General features: G+C 35.8%; 1 protein-coding gene across 1 annotated transcript in view; it reads right to left on the bottom strand.

Annotated features, from left to right (window-relative positions):
* Nucleotides 1–25,115, bottom strand: part of LOC120527536 (protein WWC2-like) — a 293,278-nt gene that overhangs the window by 99,543 nt on the left and 168,620 nt on the right. Inside the window, exons 3-6 of the mRNA XM_039751046.1 lie at nucleotides 20,881–21,084; nucleotides 17,007–17,083; nucleotides 9,135–9,214; nucleotides 1,197–1,326 (exon numbers count right to left, since the gene is read on the bottom strand). Of these exons, the coding sequence (XP_039606980.1) occupies nucleotides 1,197–1,326; nucleotides 9,135–9,214; nucleotides 17,007–17,083; nucleotides 20,881–21,084 (491 nt within the window). The remainder of the gene's footprint in view (nucleotides 1–1,196; nucleotides 1,327–9,134; nucleotides 9,215–17,006; nucleotides 17,084–20,880; nucleotides 21,085–25,115) is intronic.

The following is a 25,115-nucleotide window of genomic DNA, read 5'->3' on the forward strand; positions in this document are numbered from 1 at the left end:
TACAAATTGGAAACTTAACTAAAGATAAAGCTAATATGACAAAATCTTTCTCAATAAAACAGAAAAGCAGAATATAATAGAAAATGCAAATGTAGGAATATTTTTTTGTAGATGTTAGTGTTCTAAGGAGAACGGTTTAAGTACTTTGGTGAAGTGATTGCTTGATTACATGTATTAAACAAAGAACCACATTTTTATGAAATCCACAGTCCAAACACATGCAAGTTAGGTAAAACTAAATTGGCCTTGGTGTGTATTTGGTGTGTTCACCCTGCAATGGATGGGCATCCTGTCCAGGGCTTGCGCCTGCCTTGCACCCTATGGCAGGTCAGATAGGCTCCAGCACCCCTCCACAAGAAGCCCTGGTCTGCAGTAAACAGGTTAGAAAATAATATGACATGTTCATTATATTAATATATATATTGTAATAAATTTGTTATAGTGACCTTGATACTGTGTAGTGATATTAGTTAATTTAAATACAGATTGACCCATTAATATTAGCAATTCTAAAATACTATTGTTTGAAAACAAATTCCTGTGCTCTTTAAAAAATACTCAGTATCGGTATCAGTATCAGAAATATAACATATAAAATACTTGTATCAGTATCGATTTAAAAAATACTCACTCATCCCTATAGAAGACCCCTCTAAGAGGCCAGAAATTCCTTTTTGTAAAAAAATACATTTCATTAACAAAGAGCTAGTGTATGAAATATACCAAGAATAACATTGAAGGTGAATTGACAAAGTTAAATGGTTAAATTGTGCAAGGTTATTTTTGCAACCTTTAACTGGATACACAAGTGGGAAAGGAGACAAATGGATGGATGGACTGGTAATTGCAACTGGGAAAACAAAGCTGACACACTAATGTGCTATTACCCCTGCAGCATATTAAAGTTAAAACTTTATGGTGGATGTTTGTGACTTAAACTCATACATAAATGGTAACTTTTAGTGAGGTTTCCTCAGTTTTTATTTTTTTTTAAATACTTATATGTATACTTATAGACTACACTATATTGGAAATAACTGCAAATTTTTGTAGAAATAGATGCAGTGGTTGTCATGTGATGCTCTAACAGACAGAAATTCAGATTTATAAAATACCATATGTCTAACAGTACTTTGAAAACTTAAAAGATGCATTACATTTAGAAAGAACAAAACACTACAAAAATGCAACAGTACCTGCATTAGATCTTGCTTCTCTTTCTCTCCAGAACTTATTGCTTTACGTATAGACTTCAATTCACTCAAAATAGCCTTTGCTTCCTTTAGTTCATAACCACTCTGACCTCCGGACATTTTTTGGTCAATTCTAAAACAAAGAAACAATGAATTGGTCAAGCATTGATTTGCTGCCTACTGAAGAGAAAGGTTTATTAAGAAAGCATTTTGACAGCTTAAGAAAGCACCATTTTGACACCATAGACTGACGTTGAGTCTTAAATACTGTATATACCCATTTAAATGAAAAACAGATTTAAGCTTCTAACTTTATACTATTAGAGATAATATACTAAATGACACTTATTTGTTACTGTTGACTGCTTGATGAATGCTGTTATTAGTCACTGATTAAGCACTTTGCCAGAGGAAATGACCTCTTTAACATTTTCAGAATGGGGAGGTATTAGAACTGTGCTTATAGCCTACACGTGGGAATTTGGTTGAGAATGAATGCTACTATGATTTTAAAAAACAATCATGGTTCTGTATTTGCATTCTTTAAAACGGGCACAAGTCATTCACTTTTGCTGACAGTGGAGTACACATTTTCTACGGAACTACATTAGGCCTACAACAGAACTTATACACTAGGTTTCTTCAAATAACGCCAAAAACATAAAAATGAGAAAAAATATGATTTTCAATTACTTAATTTCACTGTTGATACAGATGCTCATGAATAACTACTGGAAACTATGTATTTTTATTCATATCAATTACAATATCTCAAACTTTAAAACAATTTACAAATGTAAAAGTACTACAAAATGCTGTACTTGAACTGTACTGAACCATATTTATTTTAAGTTTATAAGAATTAGTTACAAATGCTTTAAACTCACTTTGTGTTTTTTTATGATATACCTGGCTGACTCGTCTTGATCTCTAGTTATGCAAGACATTGAGTTTTTTGAGGTGTTCCCCTATTTTTAGTTCACTAGACGAAAAAACCCTCATTTTAGGCCATTTGTGGGCCATAATTTGGGCAAGAAATTACACACTAATGATAAGTAAACCAATAGGTCTCTATGCCAAAAATGATCAGAAGGATGTAAACTTAAGTATGCCATATCAACGAAAACAATGGATTCACCTCCTAATGGGATTTGAGGGTTCAAAATGACTCTTTCACAAAATTAAAAAAAAAATGGGGATTAGTAATATAGACAAGTGGAATGTTGATTTATGCTATTTTGAGTTTGCTAATCATAAACATAATAACACTGGCATAGTCAAATACCCATTAATTAAAACAGGCTTAATGGGACAATGCTAAGTCTGTCTGTATCGATTGCATCTTGCATTTATGAATCTCAGTTCACTTGGATATGCTTTACAGTGCATCCGGAAAGTATTTACAGAGCATCACTTTTTCCACATTTTGTTATGTTACAGCCTTATTCCAAAATGGATTAAATTCATTTTTTTCCTCAGAATTCTAAACACAACCCCATAATGACAACGTGAAAAAAGTTTACTTGAGGTTTTTGCAAATTTATTAAAAATAAAAAAACTGAGAAATCACATGTACATACGTATTCACAGCCTTTGCTCAATATTTTGTCGATGCACCTTTGGCAGCAATAACAGCCTCAAGTCTTTTTGAATATGATGCCACAAGCTTGGCACAACTATCCTTGGCCAGTTTCGCCCATTCCTCTTTGCAGCACCTCTCTACCTCCATCAGGTTAGATGGGAAGCGTCGGTGCACAGCCATTTTAAGATCTCTACAGATATGTTCAATCGGATTCAAGTCTGGGCTCTGGCTGGGCCACCCAAGGACATTCACGGAGTTGTCCTGAAGCCACTCCTTTGATATCTTGGCTGTGTGCTTAGGGTCGTTGTCCTGCTCGCCCCAGTCTGAGGTCAAGAGCACTCTGGAGCAGGTTTTCATCCAGGATGTCTCTGTACATTGCTGCAGTCATCTTTCCCTTTATCCTGACTAGTCTCTCAATTCCTGCCACTGAAAAACATCCCCACAGTATGATGCTGCCACCACTATACTTCACTGTATGGATGGTATTGGCCTGGTGATGAGCGGTGCCTGGTTTCCTTCAAACATGTCGCCTGGCGTTCACACCAAAGAGTTCTATCTTTGTCTCATCAGACTAAAGAATTTTGTTTCTCATGGTCAGAGAGTCCTTCAGGTGCCTTTTGGCAAACTCCAGGCAGGCTGCCATGTGCCTTTTACTAAGGAGTGGCTTCCATCTGGCCACTCCACCATACAGGCCTGATTGGTGGATTGCTGCAGAGATGGTTGTCCTTCTGGAAGGTTCTCCTCTCTCCACAGAGGACCTCTGGAGCTCTGACAGAGTGACCATCGGGTTCTTGGTCACCTCCCTGACTAAGGTCCTTCTCTCCCGATCGCTCACTTTAGATGGCAGGCCAGCTCTAGGAAGAGTCCTGATGGTTTCGAACTTCTTCCACTTATGGATGATGGAGGCCAATGTGCTCATTAGGACCTTCAAAGCAGCAGAAAGTATTCTGTTACATTCCCCAGATTTGTGCCTCGAGACAATTCCTTTGACTTCATGCTTGGTTTGTGCTTTGACATGAACTGTCAACTGTGGGACCTTATATAGACAGGTGTGTGCCTTTCCAAATCATGTCCAATCAACTGAATTTACCACAGGTGGACTCCAATTAAGCTGCAGAAACATCTCAAGGATAATCAGGAGAAACAGGATGCACCTGAGCTCAATTTTGAGCTTCATGGCAAAGGCTATGAATACTTATGTACATGTGCTTTCTCAATTTTTTTATTTTTAATAAATTTGCAGAAACCTTAAGTAAACTTTTTTCACGTTGTCATTATGGGGTGTTGTGTGTAGAATTCTGAGGAAACAAATGAATTTAATCCATTTTGGAATAAGGCTGTAGCATAACAAAATGTGGAAAAAGTGATGCGCAGTGAATACTTTCCGGATGCACTGTACATCCCACTTTCTTTCTGCTTCTTGTTGCCTTTCCTCATCAGATATTCAAGCTCTCTTGTGCACGTCAGATGATGTGACACAAGAATGTATGCTGTACAGTTTACTATCTTATGCTGGCCACTTGCCTTTGTTCACTGGACATTCCCTCCCTCTTGTGGATGCCGGATGACATTATGCCTGGGCACAGGCAGACGTCTAATGGTATATATATATATATATATATATATTTGGATGCAAAGGTCTGTGATACAGTTTACATAACTGTAGCTAGAGATCCACAACGGGAAAAAATTAGTCACATAACTTAAAATAGTTTGGACAATCTACCAGGTGTCATCATCAGAAGAAAATGATTAGACATACAGGAATCAAAGATAACATATAGCAGGTGAAGGGTGGAGGTGGAGGTGGAGTTGTTAATTCATAAGGTGGGGTTCGGAATGTATTGGTAATAAGGTCTGTAAGGTGATTCTGTAAGGGATTATCTGTATCTAATACTTCTCTGTTGAGCCCCCAGAGACCCACTGAAAAGCATCTTTGAAAGCAAAATCATTACCTTGGTATGCTTCACTAAGACTTGAACCAGAATCTATTATGCTGTCACATTATTATCACACAGTAAATCACTTTCTTCATCACACACTTTATGTGCCTGTATTCAGCTTGCCCTGTCACTGCAAATGCTGTGTCAACACCCGCCCTCTGTCATCAGCTGCCATTCCCTGGATGAATATATGTGGGCTTCTCATGGTGGATGACTTTCCATTTTTGTGTTAAAAGTTACAAGGATTACAGACTAACGGCAGGAATGTTTATTCTAAACATAAATATGAAATTCTTATTAAGATATTTTGATCAATTTTGGTCCCCCTGCAGCCCAGGTTAGCCCTTGTGCAGATGTGACGAAAACTAAAATTATTTTTAGCAAATTATTTTATTCATTTAGTTTTTCCAGCTCTTTTAATAGTTTCATTTAAGTTTAGTTTTTTATTTCGGTTTTGTTAATTATTTCATTTCAGTTTATGAAAATGTTTTTTTATTAATAGTTTCAGTTTTGATTTTAGTTTTAGTTAATTATAATAACCTTGGTGGGAGGAAGGGGTGTTTATAGCAGCCCTGGAGCAATACTAAAGAAAAGTAGCAAAGATAAAAATTACAATCTCTCTTTTTTTGTTTTTTCATGTCATGTTTCTGTAAGAAGATTGAATCAATATCATATCATATATGCGCAAAATATGTTTTCTTTGAGTGGCACTAAAACCAAAATAAATTGTTTAGTACCTCTTTATTTAACTTGCCAGTCTGCCAGGTAGCTTACAGTGTTTACTGCCTTGTTACAATGACAAAATTCCATGAAAGGAAGTGTAATGATTATTCCTACCCATTATTCCAGTTTGTAGTATCTTTGCTAATTTATGCAAAGAATGCTTCATTACCACCCAAGCAATGCACAGTTTCAGCTTTTAAGGAAGATAGCTGCTACAGAGAACTTTTTTAGCATGCCAGGAGCAAAGGTGTATGTAGAGCAGTGTTTTCCAACCATTTTTCTGTGCGGCACACCTTTAACAACCCAAAAAATCCCACGGCAAACCACAATTTTAACAACCACAAAAGCATTAAATCTATACACGTGCTAAACTAACAGAGAGGGGAAAAAAGCAGCTTGAATGTTGGTGTTCTCAGACACAGCACTCAGTGATCACTTTGGATGCATTCTTCCAGCTGCTTCATTCCTTTGTCCACTCATACAAGCAGTTCTATATGGCACACTTAGATTACTCTCATTGCGCACCAGTTAAAAAACACTTGTTTAGACTATAATTACAAAGTTGTTTATTTTGATAAAAGATTGAGGATGGCATTTGCGGAGTTTTAACCAAGTTTTAATGTATGACCATTTAAGACATATTTATTTCAATTAAGTCTGTCTTTAGCAATCCATTAAAAATCTACCGTCATTTTGATTGTTTACTTTTACTTTGAGACGTCTGTGTCTCATATGCTATACCAATTTGAGAATTAATACATTGGCCTTGCTTTCTTATTGCCTTCTTTTCAACTTGCCTTTTAGGAAAGCATTCAAATTCAGGTTGTACAAGCTCAAGTAGTATTTTGTTAAGAGGTCAGGTTTCAGGTCATTGTTTAAGTTTAAACTATGCTATTAAATTTCTAAAAAAATCCTTTTGTTGATTCTGCATTAATTTTGTGATTCAGTGTATATTTACTTCATGATTTATGTATTTATTTTAATGACTGCACATTCTACTGGTAGATATAAATAATCACGATTAATTACATATAATTATGCAAGTAGTCGAGTCCCAGCCCTTTTTACTTTCTTTTATACGAAGTATAGGGAAAGTATTATAATCATCCAAAGATTCAATATCGAGATTTCAATGAATCTCAGTGTTTTAGACCTCCCTGACTTTCTCGTATATGAAGTATAGGGAAAGTATTGGAATCCTCCAAAAAAACTCCATTTTTAAGATATTGATGAATCTCTACATTTTAGACCACCTTCAGTCCAAAAATACCATTTTTGGAATTATGTATGTGCGTCTCTGTGCGTGTGTAAACACGATAACTTGAGTAGTACGCTTTCACTTGGGTCAACCAAATTTTGCATACAAGTATTAGGCACAAAATGCAGATTTCTATCAACTTTTGGGCTTTTTCCGTTAACCAGAACTGGCACTTTACCTTTTATTCATGCAGCTACAGAGTCTGATTTAATCAATTTTACTTTTAGAATTATTGTTCAATATATTAATAATTTGATATGATTTGTTGTTGATGTACTTCTTTAATGTACATAATATAAAAATATAATCATTGTCTTGTGGTTTACTCCTCAAATATCCAGCCCCATATCTGAGTATTTGAGAAAGTCTATGGGAGACCACTCCCAATTTTGGAAAAGCAAGGCAACAATACGTGATCTTCTCGGAAGTTCTCAAAAGACATTTTAAAGACCTGCAAGACATAAAAGACTGGCCACAGAGCGTCTCGCAGGGACTGTAAACATGAGACTTGGTGCCAAGTGATTGTCCCAGGGCAGTCTCGCGGGGACGTGGAACATAAGATTCTTGCAAGACACGCCCTTCTTATCAAATAAGAGCATGGACAGCCAGCAAAATATTCAGTCATGTAAAGTCACGTGGCACACACAGATCCTGTGCTCTCAGCAAAGATGAAAGAGCAGCACGGAGAAAAGAAACCCAAGGCATCATACATATACAGAGGAAGGTACAGAATATGAAAGCAGTAACAGTTGAAAGTATTGTAGCGTCCCAGGCAAGCTGAAGCCTTTTTTGTTTTAAGTGACTGTTAGGTCCGATCGAGGGAGGGCAGAGTACAGCACGGAAGATTGATAGCTGGCTGCTGATTGATGTGGTAAGGGGGAGGCGAGACCCTTGGGAGGAGGGGTTGGAGAGGGTGCTAGAAAGTTGTGTTTGGGGTTATGCAGTCGGCGATTGTTAAAGTAGAACTTTTGTGACACTTTATTATGTCAGTTGCTACAGTATTAAAAAAAAGATAGCACAGATCGCATTGATGCAAACAAAAGGAAATTAGTTTAAGTCAGAGAATTTCAAAAAATGGGTTTAACTCACATGCATTTATTGGTTACTTTGCAAAAACAATTATTAACTTCTGATGATATGGATCGTTTTGTCTGTGCTGAAATTCCAAACAGAGAAACCTATCCTTAATTATGGTACAAAGTCTCACAGACCTCGTTTAAAAGATTCAGCATATTGGGACAAGAAAGATTCCAAATATTGTTTTTACAGAAGTTCTGAAATAAAAGTGAAACTAATGAAATAGCAACAATTCAAAGAAAAAAAAATCTTACAAGTGTGTATGCAAAAAAAAAATATATATATATTGTGGCATCCGGCTGGGGGTGGAGCACAGCCGGGACGCCCAGGAGGACCGGAGGAGGGCTTGTACCTCCTCCAGACCGCAAGGGGGCGACCGCCCTGGTTGTATTGGGGGCCAGGCGGCGCCCCAGTGCCTGAAGAAACCTGGAGCCCAGCACTTCCGCCACACCAGGAAGTGGTGGGGGGAAGAAGACAGGGGTCACCCAGAGGTGTGTCTGCGGAGGAATGATGGGAAGCAGCTGGAGCCCATCCGGGTTCCTATATAAGGGGCTGCCTCCCTTCATTCAGTAGTGGAAGTCGGGTGGAAGAGGACAGAGCTGGAGAGAGGACTGGAGGCAGCCAGAAGAAGGGCAAGAGAGATTGTGAGAGGCACGGATTTGGGGGATCGGTGCTAAAGGCACTGGGTTTGTGCACGAACGTACTTGTAAATATTGTAAATAAACGTGTGTGTTGGGTGCAAAACGATGTCCGTCTGTCTGTGTCCTGGGCCCGTTCACAATATATATATATGTGTGATTCAGTATCTGCCAAATAATACAAACAGTACACAACACGTGTTTCACACTTATTAGGGCTCGTCAGGTCACGCAACCAAGAGGACGTGGAAGATGTTTGTCCCGGTAGGTAACCACCTAAATAATCAGACTGCAATTCAGAACTAAGAGTGTAATATATATATATATATATACTATGAAGGGGTATAGTTTTAGAAGTCAGTGATTACAAGTATGAAATAATTTTTGATTTTTTGGCCTTCTATTGACCTATTTTAATATTGCCTATAGTGAATTTGCCTATTTTAATATTTCAAATATCTGATGCAACCATCATTGTTTATTATGTATTTCTACCTCAGGAAGCAAATAGGCTGGCTTACACTATTCAGACTTTTTTAAAGCTAATTCTGCATAGGAGAGAAACAAATATTTAATTTATTAGTATTTCATTGGAAGTTCTGCAAAATAATGATAATTTTTTTCACTTAAGAAAATGAATATGCTTTCTTCATTTAAATAGTTAAAAAACTACTTAATGTTCTCCACAAACAACATATCTGGTATCACAGGCTATCTTACTGTTGTAAAGTTTCAAAGCCTTGCTCTTTGTATAAAAGTTCTTGCTTCATTTGTGAAAGTTCTCTCTTTAGCTTGTTCACCTGTACAATAAAGAAAACAAAGAGAAACATATACAATTAAAATGTAGACATTTTTACAATGTAGGTCTTCTGATAAACAAGAGTTAACATAAGAAAGTGACCTACAATGAGAATGTAACAAGAGCAGCCACAAAAAAAATACATACTGTAATTGGGAAGTTTGTCTACATAGCTTGGAACATAACAAACCACCGTCTCTTTACACCCTTTGTAACATTTAGGTTAACTATAACATGAAAAAGTGTCTGTCAAAACATCACATAATTTTTATATACTAAATGCATGCATTATTTTTTTATTTTTAAAATATTTGTCTAAATACTTTGAATCCTGTGTTTGATCACCAGATTTGTAAAGTTTCCACATTCTTCTCATGTCTGTGTGTTGTTTCCTCTGCTACTCCCATTTTCTTTCATGTCACTGAAAACGTGCTGGTTAGGTTAACCAGCGATTCCAGATTACCACAGCATGAGTGTGAGTATAGGTGTTCGCTTGAATGGGTCCTGTAATGGACCGACACCCTGTTCAGGACTGTTTCCTACCATGCACCCAGGGCCGTTGGTACAGACTTCAATACCCTCTTGGCAGTGAACTGAATTAAGCAGGTTTAATAATATTATGTTGTTAATTGAATGATTGTTTTCAAAGTTGAAATATGTTAAAATCTCATGAATTTTCTGTGTTTAATAGTGAATTAAATTTCAAAAACATTATCTCTAAAACCTCAATTTTAATGGTTAAGATATGAAAAAGAATACAAACAGATATTTTTTACCAATGTAAGTCTATCGCATTTCTTAAGCTGTTTTCTTTTACACTGTCAGAGGAATTAATGAAGCACTATTACAGGGTGATAAGACAGGAAAGAAACATCTTGATTGAATGCTACAATTCTTATCTCAAGTGAAAATAAAAATCTAAATTAAAGAAATAAATTATGCTAATTTTCCAGAGTAATGATATCTTAATGGTTTTCAATGAATAGCAGCTTAAGTTTGTTTTTTTTTGTAAAATATTAAACTTCTTCTTTAAATACTAGACTCTAGTGTGTTTATATTACTAACCATAAAAATATTTGCTTGATGTTTCCTTTTTTGAATGCTTACACTGTATTAGCAGGTTAAGCAAATTCCATTAGACTTGGCTGAAGAAGCCTTTTGGTTGTTGGTTGTTGAAAGTGAAATGTATTTATGTACTTAGAATACCAGCTGAAAACCTGAAACCTTTAACAACAGTAACTATCTCTCACATTTACAGTGATGTGGTATTTCTATAAAAAAATAAAGTAAGGGCTCCAAGTACTTCAATTTCTGATCTACAGGTAAAATTCCATTACAGGGAACTGCCAGGGTTCTAAAAATATTTTGTTGTAATGAAAAATTTGTTGTAATGAGATTCTGTATTTGTCACTATAGTGCTTTCTTTCACTTGCGTCCAGGCGTTTACAATCATTTCAATAGCTTCTTTCACTTTAATTTTAATCTCCACCTGTTATGTTGACGAGAATTTTTCTCTGCATTTCCTTGTGATAATACACTTTCAGGGTGCGAATGATGCCCAAGTCCAATGGCTAAAGCACTGCTGTGCAATTTGGTGGGAGGAATTCGATGCAAACATTATCTAAATGCGGAAGCATGTTGTGGGCAGCACAGTTATCAATCAGAAGCTGAATCATCCTTTTCTTCTTCTTCATATTGTGAGGTTTCTGAACTCTTTTGGGATCCCCCAACCAAACGGGAATGTCACGCTGAAGTGCGTCCCAAAGCGCAATTGCCGTGTCTGTGTAAGATTGTTTGTCCGTTGCCGGGTCAGGGAAACAGCAGGCTCACAGCGCTGCAGTGAAGTGCCACAGAAGCGAATCCTAAAAGATTAGGGTCACACTATAAGTCCCCCAAACACAAGGGTTAGTCTCAGTAATTCAGTAAAACTAGCTTTATTCAGCTTGAAACAAGAACAGCAGGGTTATTTATTGTAGCAGGATCTCTGCCACTCTCCTATAAACAGACACTGCAGTCAGGCAGGGTCATGGCCAGGTTAGTGTCCAAGTTATACTGTGCCCTGCATTTACAATGTCCCTTGCATCACCCATCGAGTTTGCTTTGGCGGAGAGACGCAGCAGAGCTGTGAGCCTGCTGTTGCCTTGGCAACAGATAAACAGTCTTCCACAGACGCAGTGATCATACTTGCAGTGATCACTCTTCGGCGTGATGTCCAGTTGGGGGCAGTCCCAAGAGAGTTTAAAAACCTCACATTTTCTTGAATGAGTGCCACATTAATAGGAATGTTTCTTGAATGAGCATCACTTAACCAAATAAAAACACTTTTTCGACGTCTTCAAATGCAGCAGTTTGCATACATTTGCAACCCAAGATTTTTCTTTTTTTGCTTTTGTCTTTCAAGAAAGTTGACAGTGTTGATGGCAAAATTCTGAATTCCCTGGTAATGTCTTTTTGCTTTTTGTTGCAAAAATGTAAATTTTTTTTTCTAATATGAACTGTTATCATTTTTTTGTGTCTGCCATTTCTATAGGAGGGTGACAATGAGTTAAATTCCAATGGATGTTTTTCAAATGTTGACGAGCAATAAGCAAAAGGTATCACTGAAAGCCATCGAAAACTAAAACAGCAAAAAAAAAAAAAAACAGTATGAGGAAAATTCGAAGAAAGAAAAAAAAAAACAGTGTTTCTGTTTGTTGATCGTTGTGCACAAATGAGCTGTGACCACAGAACTAACTGCTCTGTGGATGATTCATTCAGGCATTTCAAGGTCTTTTGGGCACTTCGTTGTAAAGAAAGTATCTGATGAACGTATTTCGTAGTAACGAGAATTCTATAGACTTCTGTTATATGGGGAAACGGTTGAGACCATAAAAATACTTCATTGTAATAAAAATTTTGTTGTAAAGATACTCATTGTAACATAATTTTACCTGTATTTGTATAGCATAGTATAATATAGTATATAGTGAGATAGCAGCATTGGAAGCAAGGCAGAAATGCATCTTGGATTAAATGCCAGTCGATTTTACAGCATTCTCACGCGCAAACCACGTGTAATCATACATGGACAATTTAGAATTTCCCATTAACCTAAAACATACAACAATGGGTTGTGGGGTAAAACCACAACAGTCACAGAAAAACCCACATTGCTACCACACTGGAATTTTAACACAGAACTTTGGAGCTGTGAGGAAGAAGAACTAAACACTACACTAAAACTTAGAAAACAATGTCCAGTTTTATTTTAAACAAAGAGTCTTCTGTAAGTGGAATAAAGATAAATATGTACTTTAAAATATTCAAAACAAAGATCTAGCTATGCAGTGAAGTTGAGATCAATAAGGATGTTTAAGATTTATATTATTACATTTTTTTAAAATAAAATCTGATAAGCCAATTTTTGAAAATTAACCCAAAATTAAGTTATTGCTTCTTAAGAACCGAAGCCAAACTACACCTCTCATAGCTGTTGTACTTCTCTGGTCTTTGCCATATAGACAATGTCACATTACACGACTTTTCCACAGACTTCATTTTGTTTATTTTATTTTCTTATTATTAATTTTATTTGAAGAAAATAAAATTCCATATGATCAACTCTAACTTATACAATAAAGAAGATAAAATTGTATACAATCTAGTCGAATGCAGTAAATCAGGATTCAAACCCCAACCAAGAGAAAGAGAGGAGAGCTAACAGCAAGAGCATATTTTTAAAAACAACAAAGAAGGAAGAATGTCCTTTTCCCCAATATAAATGCTTATTCTAAAATTTTGTTAATTAGATCTTGACATATTTTAAAAAGTTTTGAACAGATCCTGTAAACGAGAATTTGATTTTATCCAATTCAAGTAGTATAGAACATCAATTGCCCACTGATAGGTGGGCTGGGATTCTTACACTTAAGCAAGACAAGTCTACGTGCTAGTAGTGAGGTACAGGCAATTACAATCAATTTGTCCTTCTTCACTTTAAGACCTTCTGGGAATACACCAAACACAGCTATTAATGGGCTAGGAGTGATTATGACACATAGGCTGTCTGATAGGCATTCAAAGGTTTTTGTCCAGAATTATGTTAATTTAGTGCACTCCTGAATCATGTGGCCTGGATACTATTTGAACATCGTTAAATGAGATAAATGTGATTGATGAAATATTTTAAGATGAATGATTGAATGCTTTCCATATATGGAGCTAGAGTGTATTTCATGCCTGGGTGCCTTCCACTCCTTCTCCGAGATGTTAAGTGAAAGATCCTTGCCCTACCATACCCTATGATCTTTGAAAGTGACTTTAATAATTTTTTATATATTATTTAGATGCTTTCTGGGTCTCCAAGACTGATCAGTATTTCTTCTGGAATAGAAATGGGTTTGAAGTGTAGGAAATTGGACAGGTTTCTTTTAGCAAAGTTTCTGGTTTGAAAGTAGTAGAAAAACTATGAGATGTGAAGTTATATATGAAGTGTAATTGTTCATAATATGCAAATACATTATCTATATAAATTCTCTAAGTATTTTAATCCCAGACATTTTCCAAATATTAAATACTGTTTAGTTTTGAGAGGGTAGAAAATGATGATTATCATGTAGAGATGCAACAGATAAAAGCTTCTAAGCCTTGAAGTGCTTCCTTGTTAAAGACTTCATTTACATAATCTTAGTGAGTCTGGGGCAGTCATTACACATTTCATTGATTTCCAGCTGTGTAGTGTAACATGCCAAGCGATTAGTCTAAAAACAGTCTAAAACTTGCCCCGCCTTTTCTTAAATTGTCCATGGGGCAAGCTTATGTGTGTGTGTGAGAACTGACAACCACTGAGCGCTCACCCAGAAGTATAATATATATAATGAAGCTCTATGAGAAATAAGGAGCACAGGTGTTTTGGACCTGGAAAATGGAAAACAGCCTCATCTTTCTGATGTTACGTGTTTTACATGGAAAAAAAAGGAAAAAAGGGGTGAGACTGCAGCTGAACTACTTCACACGGTCGCTGACTCAGTCAGACAGCACATTACTAGCTGTCCAAAAAACAGGCAACGAAAAGGTGAAACTATACTGAAAAGTTGTTGCGCTCTCTTCAAATTTGGCATACCTTGCAATTTCTAGTTATATAAAAGGAAGTGTGTAATATCAAGTTTCATATTCTTTTTGACTAGAAGTTGTGTAATTGTGTCATCAGCTTAACTGTGACAACTGTGATATCAAGTTAAGTTTGGGACATAATAATTATCACAATATATTTATTAATGTATATATATATATATATATATATATATATACTGTATATATACATATAAATATTGTGACACGCGAGTTGCTGTCTTGCACCATAAAAACAAGGCTGAGTCTCAGTACTTTAGCAAGACCAACTTTATTCAACTTGAAACAGGAACAGCATGGTTATTTATTGTAGCGTGATCTATCACTCTCCTATACACATACACAACAAACTAACAAATTCCTAATACGAGAAATTGTATAAGGCAAAATAAATAACAAAAAAAAAAATTTTATATATACATTTATGCTACAAGAACAGTTCAACCATGTAATGCAAATGTAAATGATTTTCAGAAAAGACTATTAAACACATTATATTTGCTACAATTTAAGTAACTCTAATTTGTTATGAGTTTGACATCAAGTGCTTAATATTAGTATTAGTAAAAAATGACAGGCTAAACATTTAACAGCCTAGATAGGAAAAAAGATCTGTAAAATTCCACAATACTATGCCAGACAACTTTACAATAAAACAATTGTCACTGTAAAATGCAAAGCTATGAAGAAATGTATCAACATAAAATGTTCCAGAATTTTGAGTTCTTTCTCATTAAATTTTATTCCTACAAAAATAACTTAAAAGGTACACTAAGTTGACACTAGTAGTACAGTGGAACCACTAGATACGATCACCTCTGTATACGAGAAATTCAAGATAAGAGGAAAGTATGAATGAAAAATTCGGATCTAAATACGAGCATTGGCTCGCGTAACGAGCCAGGCTGTGGTTATGCGTGACACGTTTCCCGATCCGCCTCGACTCGGGGATTCACCCAAGCTGACGCTGCCAGCCTGTCAGCTCACTCAGTGTTCCTTGTTCTCCCGTAGCGTGAGGATCTACGCGTTTGTGCGCTTGTGATTTCAGTGTTTCGCTGTAGCAGTTCGCTGTATAAGCGTATCCAAAAATATCGCGGACATGCAGACGGAGAATAGGAGACGATTGCCCTCAAGAGGAGAGATAAGGAGAGAGAGAGAGAGACGCATGCGCGAGCGAGAGAGATAAGGAGAGAGAAATAAGCATGAGAATCATCAGCTCAGTTATGCTCACATGACGCTCAGCAGACAAAGTGTATCCAGACTACTTGTATTGCAAGACATCACTCGTTTTATCAAGTCAAAATTAATTAAAAAATTTAGCTCGTCTTGCAAAACACTCGTAAACCAAGTTACTTGCAAACCGAGGTTCCACTTGTATATATTATTTACCAGTGTTATTTGTTAGGAACATTGATTTTTATGTTGATATTTTTGGGGGTGCGGAACAGATTAACTGAATTTCCATTATTTTCAATGGGGAATTTTGTTCTAGATACGAGAAATTCGCTATACAAGCTCAGTGCTGGAACGAATTAAACTCGTATCTCGAGGTTCCACTGTACTAGTATTAGAAGCCTTGAAATGTAGTAATACTACACTGAACAAAAAATAATATAAAGTGATAAATAAAACAATGGCTACATGATCTCTTTCACTGATTTATAAATTGTGGCTAAAGCACTTGTAGCAACATTTTTCAGCTGCTCTGTCATCTTTTTCAGGATGCCAAGTGATCTGTGTAGTTGAGGTCTATTTCAGCTGCTTAGAGCAAGCAGCATGTACAATATTTTAATATTTTAAAAATATTTTAGATTTTATTTTAGGTCAATAATAAAAATAATATTTTAGATTATTTAGATTTTATCTTAGGTCAATATATAGATTTGGGTCTCTGGTGAATACCGGCAAACAATAACATACATGCAATATCAATTCACTTTCAAACCAGCTTACCTCATTCACGGTCACAAGTATCTCACACCCATCCTGCCAGGAATAGGCATAAATGACGAATTTGGCATCAAGAGGGCAGAAGTATATTTCATAGCACACTCATGTACACATTCATCCTCATTCAAGTCAAATTTGCAAACAATAATTAATATAACAAGCACATCTTTGTGATATGGCGCACAGAGAAAAAGAGAAACAGAAATTAGAAGAATGTGCAAACTACAAACAGACAGCAAGCAGAAAACTGTGATTTTGAAATAAAGGATAAAACTGATAGATGGTTGTACATGATGAAGACCAAACCTATAGTATTACATTAAATTCTGGAATATATTATGATTCTGTATAAATCATAGTCCCAACCCCTAATGATAACATATTGTAGATATAAACTAATAATATGCCGAACACTTGTAACGTTCATACTAAAATATTAATGTATATTTTTACATTCAAAGCAATTCAGATGCTAAATGAATTTATACCATTTCTAAATATGCTGCATGTTAAATAATGTACTGTACATTGCACTGACTTTGATAGAGAATTTTTTATCCATAAAAATTTACTACATGGGGCATTTTTTATCCAATAAGACAACATTGTCTGTGATTCTTTGAGGTGTACCTCTTGTTTTAGTAAATGTTTATCAAAGAAATGCAGTTGACAACATACATTTACAACTATATTGTATATGTAGACACTACCAAAAAAAGTAAATTAAACCTTACTCTGACTTTCGTAGTTGATATTTCAGCTTTCAGGATATCAGGGTCATATTTTGTACTTGATGAAGATCCTGAGAATACTGTTGACAAAACATAAAGTCAAGTTAGATTAATCATCTGTGGTGCAATGTTAATTAAATGCTTTTATTAAAGTAAGGTCAGTCATATTAGCGGAGACATCAAAATGCTAATATTAAGCTGAAAAGGATAAGCAAAAAGTTTACTCAGCTTTATTTTAAAGGGCTCAGAAAAGTAAAGTTAATAGAACATTTCACATTGCAGAGTCAACATTCACAGTCCGCTGTGCTTGTAGATTAATTGATTCATTATTTTATAATGGTTAAAATATACTTTGAAAATGAAGAGTTAAGAAATAAATGGACCTCAGTTTAAATCACTCTACATTATGTTACACAACTTAAAAATTAAATTATGCAGAAAAAAGAAATATTTCAAATGCTTGAATCAAACAGGTTTGACTATTGTAATACATTATTGTAAAACAGTTCAAATTACTGATTACAACTCTAGAGTTAATTAAAAAAACAACAGCACAAGTATAATAGCATAATTAGATACACAGACAGACAGACAAACAGAAAGACAGATACACTGGACAATTGGTAAACTGTAATGACTGACACACAGAAACATCAGAATTTTCTCACACTAAAACAGTAAACTTCAGAATAAAACATAGTTTACCCCAAGCAATGTTGTAAAGTATGATTTGCAGCAGACAAAAAGCCACCCAACCTCTGTAATGCTCACCCTATTCCAGAACTTGAACAACCCATGATTGCAGAGTTGAAGAACTTAGGCAGATGGAATGCCTATGAAATGTGTTTGAAGTATAATGTATATAGGTCAAAGAGGGCACTGAAGCAAAATATTAAGAGCAATTCATCTATCAGTTAACTTTATAGCTGACTCAAAAATTCTCCTTTAGATTATATATCTAATAAATATATCTAAATAAATATCTAATAAATGTAATTGCCCTAGCTGCCTCTCTCGTAAATATTTATTGGTATCTTATCCCTCACAACTCCTCCTTTGAAAAGATGCAAAATGAGATCTACAGTTGTTTAGCAAGGTGAAAAATCATTGCTTATTATTAAAAACATAACAGTTTGCTTCATATACTGAGGTAATGGAGTAATACTCGCAGACCATGGCACTAGAGTGTGGTCATGTGTTGCATATTGAATGGAACAAGATACAAGTAAGAATTTCACTGTATTATGTACATGTGACATTATTAACCCAATAAACCTATGAAATTTGGTACCAATATAAGAGATACTTTAAGAAAGAAATGCAGTTCTCATCTACTCTATTGCATATTTTCCAGACTTCTTTAAAATACCCTGTATTTAATTGACTTCGAAATAAGTAATGTGTGCATCACTTAAACAGCAATACTTTAAACATAATCATCTAGTAAAACACTACTTTCTCATCACACAAGTTAGAAATTTTGTCAAAAGAAACAATTTGAAATTATACTTGTTAATAATGTTAAGGAAACTGACATTATTTGCCATTATTTCTGGACTCTATTGACTTGAATCCTAGAAGATCTTAGGCAAAACTGAAAATGATTTTTTAAAATCATTAAAATAATAAAATAATTTAGTCATTGACATGATACATTTTTTACAGTCTGTCCGATGCATGGTGCATTCCAGCTAAGCTTCTACATATCAAAATTCAAACTCTTTAGGAAATACATGGAGCATGATTCATATTGTGAATGATATTTTCAAGAACATGCCTCACTAGGTCAGATGTTCTAGAAATTGACAACACTCACACTATTTTTATTAAAAATACTGACTTAACTGTCAGATAATTCTGGATTTACAATTAATCTCAATTATTTAATAGCATCATTCATAGATGTAATAACACTATGATGACTGTATTTTTGACTCAACTGGAATTTTCCTATTGTAATGAGATTTATAAGCTCAATAAAATTAAAAAATTAGGTTTAACAATTGTGTGTATTAGTTAGCACAGGGATACTTTTATCTAATATTGTATTTCAATTAAATATCTACTAAAGAAAAAAAATCAATGTGAAAGATATACAGAAAAAATAGAAGCGCAAAACATTCTTCACTACATTGAGTTCATATGCATATTTATACACTAAATATACCATCATGTTTTTGTTCAGCATAGTCTATTTTGTGTTTTGCTTTAACTATGTAAATCAAATTGAATATTAAAACATTTCTAAACCATAACATGCAATCACTAGACACTTTACTACAAATGTCTACCAGAGGTTAAAATGTATAAATTTAATAACTTATCACAAAAAAAAAACAAGAGCCACTGTAGGAACTCTCTGTTCCCAAGTTCCTTGCTCTGTGCACAAACATCAATCCTCTTTCTATTAGGAGCCATAAGGGTCTGGTCCAGTGTGTCTTGAGTGGCGGTAGAAGGCAGGTCCTTAGTAGACAAATCCACAGCTACCAAAACTGACTCTTTCATGTCTGAGAGCACAAACTTTTTATGACCACACTGTCTTTATTAGGCAATGGTCAGGTATATACTGTATACAATATTCTTTATTTATCACTAATTAATATTAATCTATATCAAAATACTGTTTATCACTGTTTATAAATTCTTGGAAATAATATTCCCTAGAAATTCTGCTACACAAAGTAATGACAGATCTGTAACATTTAAATCATTTACATTATGCTTTATGATTGATGTAAAAATACTAAATTAAAACTGATTATAACATTTACAAGGTAAATGTTAAACTTTATGAAACTGATCATTATGTATGGCATTATGGTAATATTTATTACAAAAAGACCTGTAAAAATACAATGCTGCAATCATAACCACTCAATTAGATTTTCATATAATGAATTGATGCCATTTTTAAATAAAAGCATATTATCTAGCAATATGTCCATCCATCCATTATCCAACCCACTATATCCTAACTACAGGGTCACGGGGGTCTGATGGAGCCAATCCCAGCTAACACAGGGCGCAAGGCAGGAAACAAACCCTGGGCAGGGCGTCAGCCCACCACAGGGCTCTATCAATATGTATAAAAGATAAACTAAAGCAGCTTTAAATTGTTCAGTGCTTGTATCTTTGTCTCTCTGCTTGGACTGCCAAATGTCCAAAGGACCTTATGCTTAAGTACTTGCTTCTTTATGTTTAGGGGATGCTTTCTGCTTAAACCTAATTGTAATACACAAGACAGCCTTGGGACCAAAATCATCTTTAACAGTTTTAATTTAGGCTAATACATGATGGTGAGTTACTGTTTAATACACAACTTAATGTTATAATTTATGCTATTCTTTAATTTATTTTCCCTTTTTAATTCTCTGTTGGTGGATAAGGAAAGTAATATATGGAAGTGGTATATGAGTATACCATATTAAATGGAGTATTATAATTGTAAAACAAATTTTATTTCACATTCTGCAATGTAATAAGCACTTTTAAAGGCAAAAAAAAAAAATTAAAAAGGCTGTACAAAGACTTAACTTATGCATACGTCAAAATCGGTAGTAAAGCAATGACTTCTTTAAAATTCTTAAGCAAAAAGACATTTTAGTTTTTATTCTTCATGACTTTGGAAGCAACTCTGTGTTGTCCCTTTACACTGGTGAGTTAAATAAAGGAGAAAACATTTCAACACAATGAAAATGCAGATAGAGTAATAACTACTGAATTATGAACATCAGCCTTTACATATTCTAAAAAACACAAATAAAAACTATGACATGCATGTCTTATTCGTTGTAATTGAGAGAATTAAACATTTTGAAAAAGTGACAGGAATAGCTTAGCGGCTGAACAGGGGGCCACTTTCTGCTAAGACACTTACAACTTGTTCTGGAACTGGATTTTTCCTTGTAAGCATCATTTAAACGCACATATTCATCAAGGGCTAGTGCAAGTCTCTGTTCCTTCACTTGATAGATTTCCTTCCGAGTACTAAGGGCATCTTGTGCTACCATTAGGTAGTCTTTCAGCATTCGCTCTTGCTCTTTCCGCCACTGCTTCCGAGGATCCTCCAGCTGCGTTGTCTCTGAGACAAACAGTAGTAGACAAATAATTAAGAGGAAGATGTGAGCAGCAATTACGATAGCACTCACTATAATTAAAAAAAAGTATGTTAATAATTGGTAGGCAACTTAAAATTCCACTTACTTACAATTTTACATAATGACAAAAGAATGCTTTTCATACATATTTGCAGTATTATTCTATGTACAATATCATTAAGTGCCCAATTTTTACTGCGTAAATTACATAAATCTGTTTCAGCTGAGTTAGAGCTTTTTAAGCCTTTAAACCTTTTAATCACAATTACAAGCACCTCTGGGATATATGGTGAACCCAGTTGTACACTAAACCTACTCCAACCTAGTATTAGCCTATATACAACAGCAACTTCCAAATAAAGATAATAACCATGAAACAGAGCAGCTTTAGGATAGCTAATGAAAAATGTGAACCTCTGGACTCTTAATTACTCAGAATTACCAAAGTCTTCAAAAAAACACGTAATCCTAGCCCACCTTAAATCGGTTTGCACCTCTCCGTCAGTGTCTTTTCTGTTGTAAATGTGTGAATCAGCACAAGCAGCAAGCAGCCTGCTATCCAGTCCCTCCACCAACACAGAAAGGGCAGAAAGTTCTCTCAGCTCAAGTGTGTTTACCTGTATGTGAGTTGCCGGGAGTTGTATAGGGTAAATAAAATATTGTTATTTGGAATACATTCATTTCATGTGTGTTCCGTGTCTACAACAGTCTATGTAAAAACATTGTTAAAACAGAAACGTTTTTCATATTTTAATAATAATTGACAAAATGTAGACATGAAGTGTATGATGTGTGAAGCCTGAAGTCCAAATATCAAATAAACACTTTCACAAAAGGTACAAGTATAACAAAACAAGTGCTCTTTTATTCAAGAATATAACTGCAGAAAAAGGTTAGTGCTGGGTTTTTTTTGCTTTGTTTTTTTATTCAGTTTTATTCTCTTAGTCATGTTCATTCTCGCCTCGATCTGACACTGCTGTTTTCAAATAGACACGTGCTATAGCAGAGGTGAACTCAGATATGGATGAGGGCTCTACATCAGAGAAAGAGAACAGAAGCCCTCCCTGCAAGAAATGTCCAGTCACAGTTTACTTTATGCCCTTTCTGTGTTGGTGGGAGGATGGGATAGCAGGCTGCTTGCTGCTTGTGTTGATCGACACATTTACAACACAAAAGACGCTGACGGAGAGGTGAGTACGGATTTAAGATGAGCCAGGATTACGAATTTTTCCATAGGCTTTGGTAAATCTAGTGTTAAAGGTATAAAGGTACACCAATCACCCCTTTTAACATATACTCCCAGACGGAAGCAACAGCATTTGAGTGCAAAAGGGAACTACATATACAATACATAGAACCAGTACGTATAATGGAGCTGAAAATAGCACTATGAGGATCTTTACATCTTAGCATTTTGTGGACAAATTTAGTAAACAAGATTTGTCAAGCTGGATGAGACTGAATGGCTTGTCTATATAAAAAGCACTTCTCACCTTATTATCTGAATGAGTTGATTCACAAAAGACCATTAGGCGAAGCAAACTGTACTTGCAATACTGTAAACACAAATGTTGTGAACTGCTCAAATAAGAGAGTGTTTCACAAGGTAATCTCCATGAACATTACAGCTTGTTTTCTTGAAAAAAAAAATCTTACTAGAGGGCTTGCCTTTAAGCAAGGAACTAGGATCAGCTCCTCCCTTTTGCCTATCAAGAGGTCCCACAAGCCTCTACAGGGTTCTCCCCTTTTGAATTATTGTATGGGCGACAACCCCAGGGCATATTAGACATTTTAAAAAAAGGATGGGAAGAAGAGGCTCTTCCCTCTACAAACATATTGAAGTATATTGTACAATTACGCGATAGATTTGGTAAAATTCGGCCCCTCCTTTAAAGTCACATGGAAGAGGCTCAAGCAGCATAGGTCCATTATTATGACCGAGGCATGTCTCTCCGGGAGTTCCACCCGGGAGATCGGGTCATGGTCCTAGTACCTACTTCCCACTGTAAGTTACTAGCCCATTGGCAAGGTCCATACGAAGTTAAGGAGGGGAAAGGACTCGTTGACTATTTGGTGAATCAACCTAATCGTCAGCCGAGGGAGCAGGTTTATCATGTAGTCTGCTGAAACCGTGGAAGGATAGGTATCCCAATCCCTTCTCCGGACAGCCCTGCTCACTCTTTGCTCATGTGAGAAGCCTTAACTTTGAAGCAGATTTAAATCCCAGACAGCGACGGGAGCTGGAAACAGTTATCCTGTCTGTTGCAGAGGTAGTGAGTGAAATCCCCGGAAGGACCTCTCTGATTGAGTACGACATTGTGACAGAGCCCGGGGTTGTAGTCTGAGAATGTCCGTATCGCCTTCCCAAAGGCAAAAAGAGCTGAAGTAGAGCTTGAGATCAAGCACATGCTGGAACTAGGGGTAATAGAGAAAAGTCACAGTCCCTGGTCCAGTCCCATCGTCTTGGTCAGTAAGGCTGACGGGAGTTGGAGGTTTTGCAATGACTTATGTCGGCTTAATCAAATCTCCCAATTTGATACTTATCCAATGCCACGAATGGATGACCTCCTTGAGAGGCTAGGACAAGCTCAGTATTTGACCACGCTGGACATAGCAAAGAGGTATTGGCAGGATCCTTTAATGGACTCCGCGAAAGTTAAGACCGCGTTTAGTACCACTGGCGGACACTGGCAGTATTGTGGCCTTCCATTTGGGTTACATGGGGCTCCGGCAACTTTCCAGCGTCTGGTGGACAAAGTGCTCAGGCCCCATAACTCATATAGTGCTGCCTACCTGGATGACGTGGTCATCTATTATAACACATGGACGGAACACCTACAGCAGGTAAAAGCGGTATTGCAGACACTGGATGAGGCCGGACTTCGCATTAATCCAAAAAAATGTTCCTTTTTAGGGATGGTTGATTGTGGACACTTTTTGTTTTTCAAACTTCTGAAAGAACATCATGATGAGGAGTTGTTGCATTTGCCTTTTTAATTCATCAAACATGCTGGCGAGGATCCATTGCTTCCGTTATCAAACAGGTAACTTTGATAACAATGTTCCATTACAGGATCGTAATCCATTATCTTCTCCTTTAGATTTTATACCAAATCTATATCCAAAACACTTTGCTGAATTTTTCGAATGTCCACTTTGTTGAAATTCAGCTTCAGTTTCTTCTTCTTCTTCCTCTTCATCAAAACTTCACAGTGTTCTTCAATATGATATCCGACTTCTTCATCTATCAAACAGACAAAAATCCCTCACTACAAACTTTTCTTGCTGTTAGAATTATCTCCTTTACGTTTCTGTCAATTATTATAAATGTCTATCATTAATAAAGGTAATCCTTCCTTCCCCAAATATTTCTTCACTTTGGGGATGCAGCTTTTGTGGAAACAATCAGTGAATAGCACTGCTGTGTTCCATACCTTAGGATTACATTGCCAGAAGATGGGCAGGTAGATTTTGCTTTAGTATTTGAGAGCGTAAAGATTCTTCACTCATTAAACAATTCCAGGCTTCATCCCATGTCTGGCATCTGTTTAAAGCTTTTGTAGATATTGGTTCCGCTGGGCATCTTTTTCCAAAACAGACCCTTTTCATCATAATTAAAAACTTGCTTAAGATGATAGCTTCCATCCTTTAGAATTTTTTTCAACTCTCTCAGAAATTTAGTAGCAGCTTCCTTATCAGCAGATGCAACTTCTCCAGTTATTTTTTCATATTAAACATATTTCTGAATCTAAGTAACCATCCCTTGCTTGCTGTTAATGGCTAGTTTCCTAATCTGTATCATCTTTTTTCTGAAAGTCCTCAAATAGGCATAAGGCCATTTGCATTAATACTTCCTCAATGGGTATTCTTTATCTATTCCTATCTTCTAATGGCAGGATGAAAACAACAAAAGAAGTCTGTGGTTGGCCAAAACTGACTGCCAACAAACAATGAGTCTCTCAGGAATTGAAGAGAAATGTTTATGAAAGCTGTGCAAGAAGTATTCTCTGTGGAT

The sequence above is a fragment of the Polypterus senegalus genome, chromosome 4 (assembly GCF_016835505.1).
Source record: "Polypterus senegalus isolate Bchr_013 chromosome 4, ASM1683550v1, whole genome shotgun sequence".
Lineage (NCBI taxonomy): Eukaryota > Metazoa > Chordata > Cladistia > Polypteriformes > Polypteridae > Polypterus > Polypterus senegalus.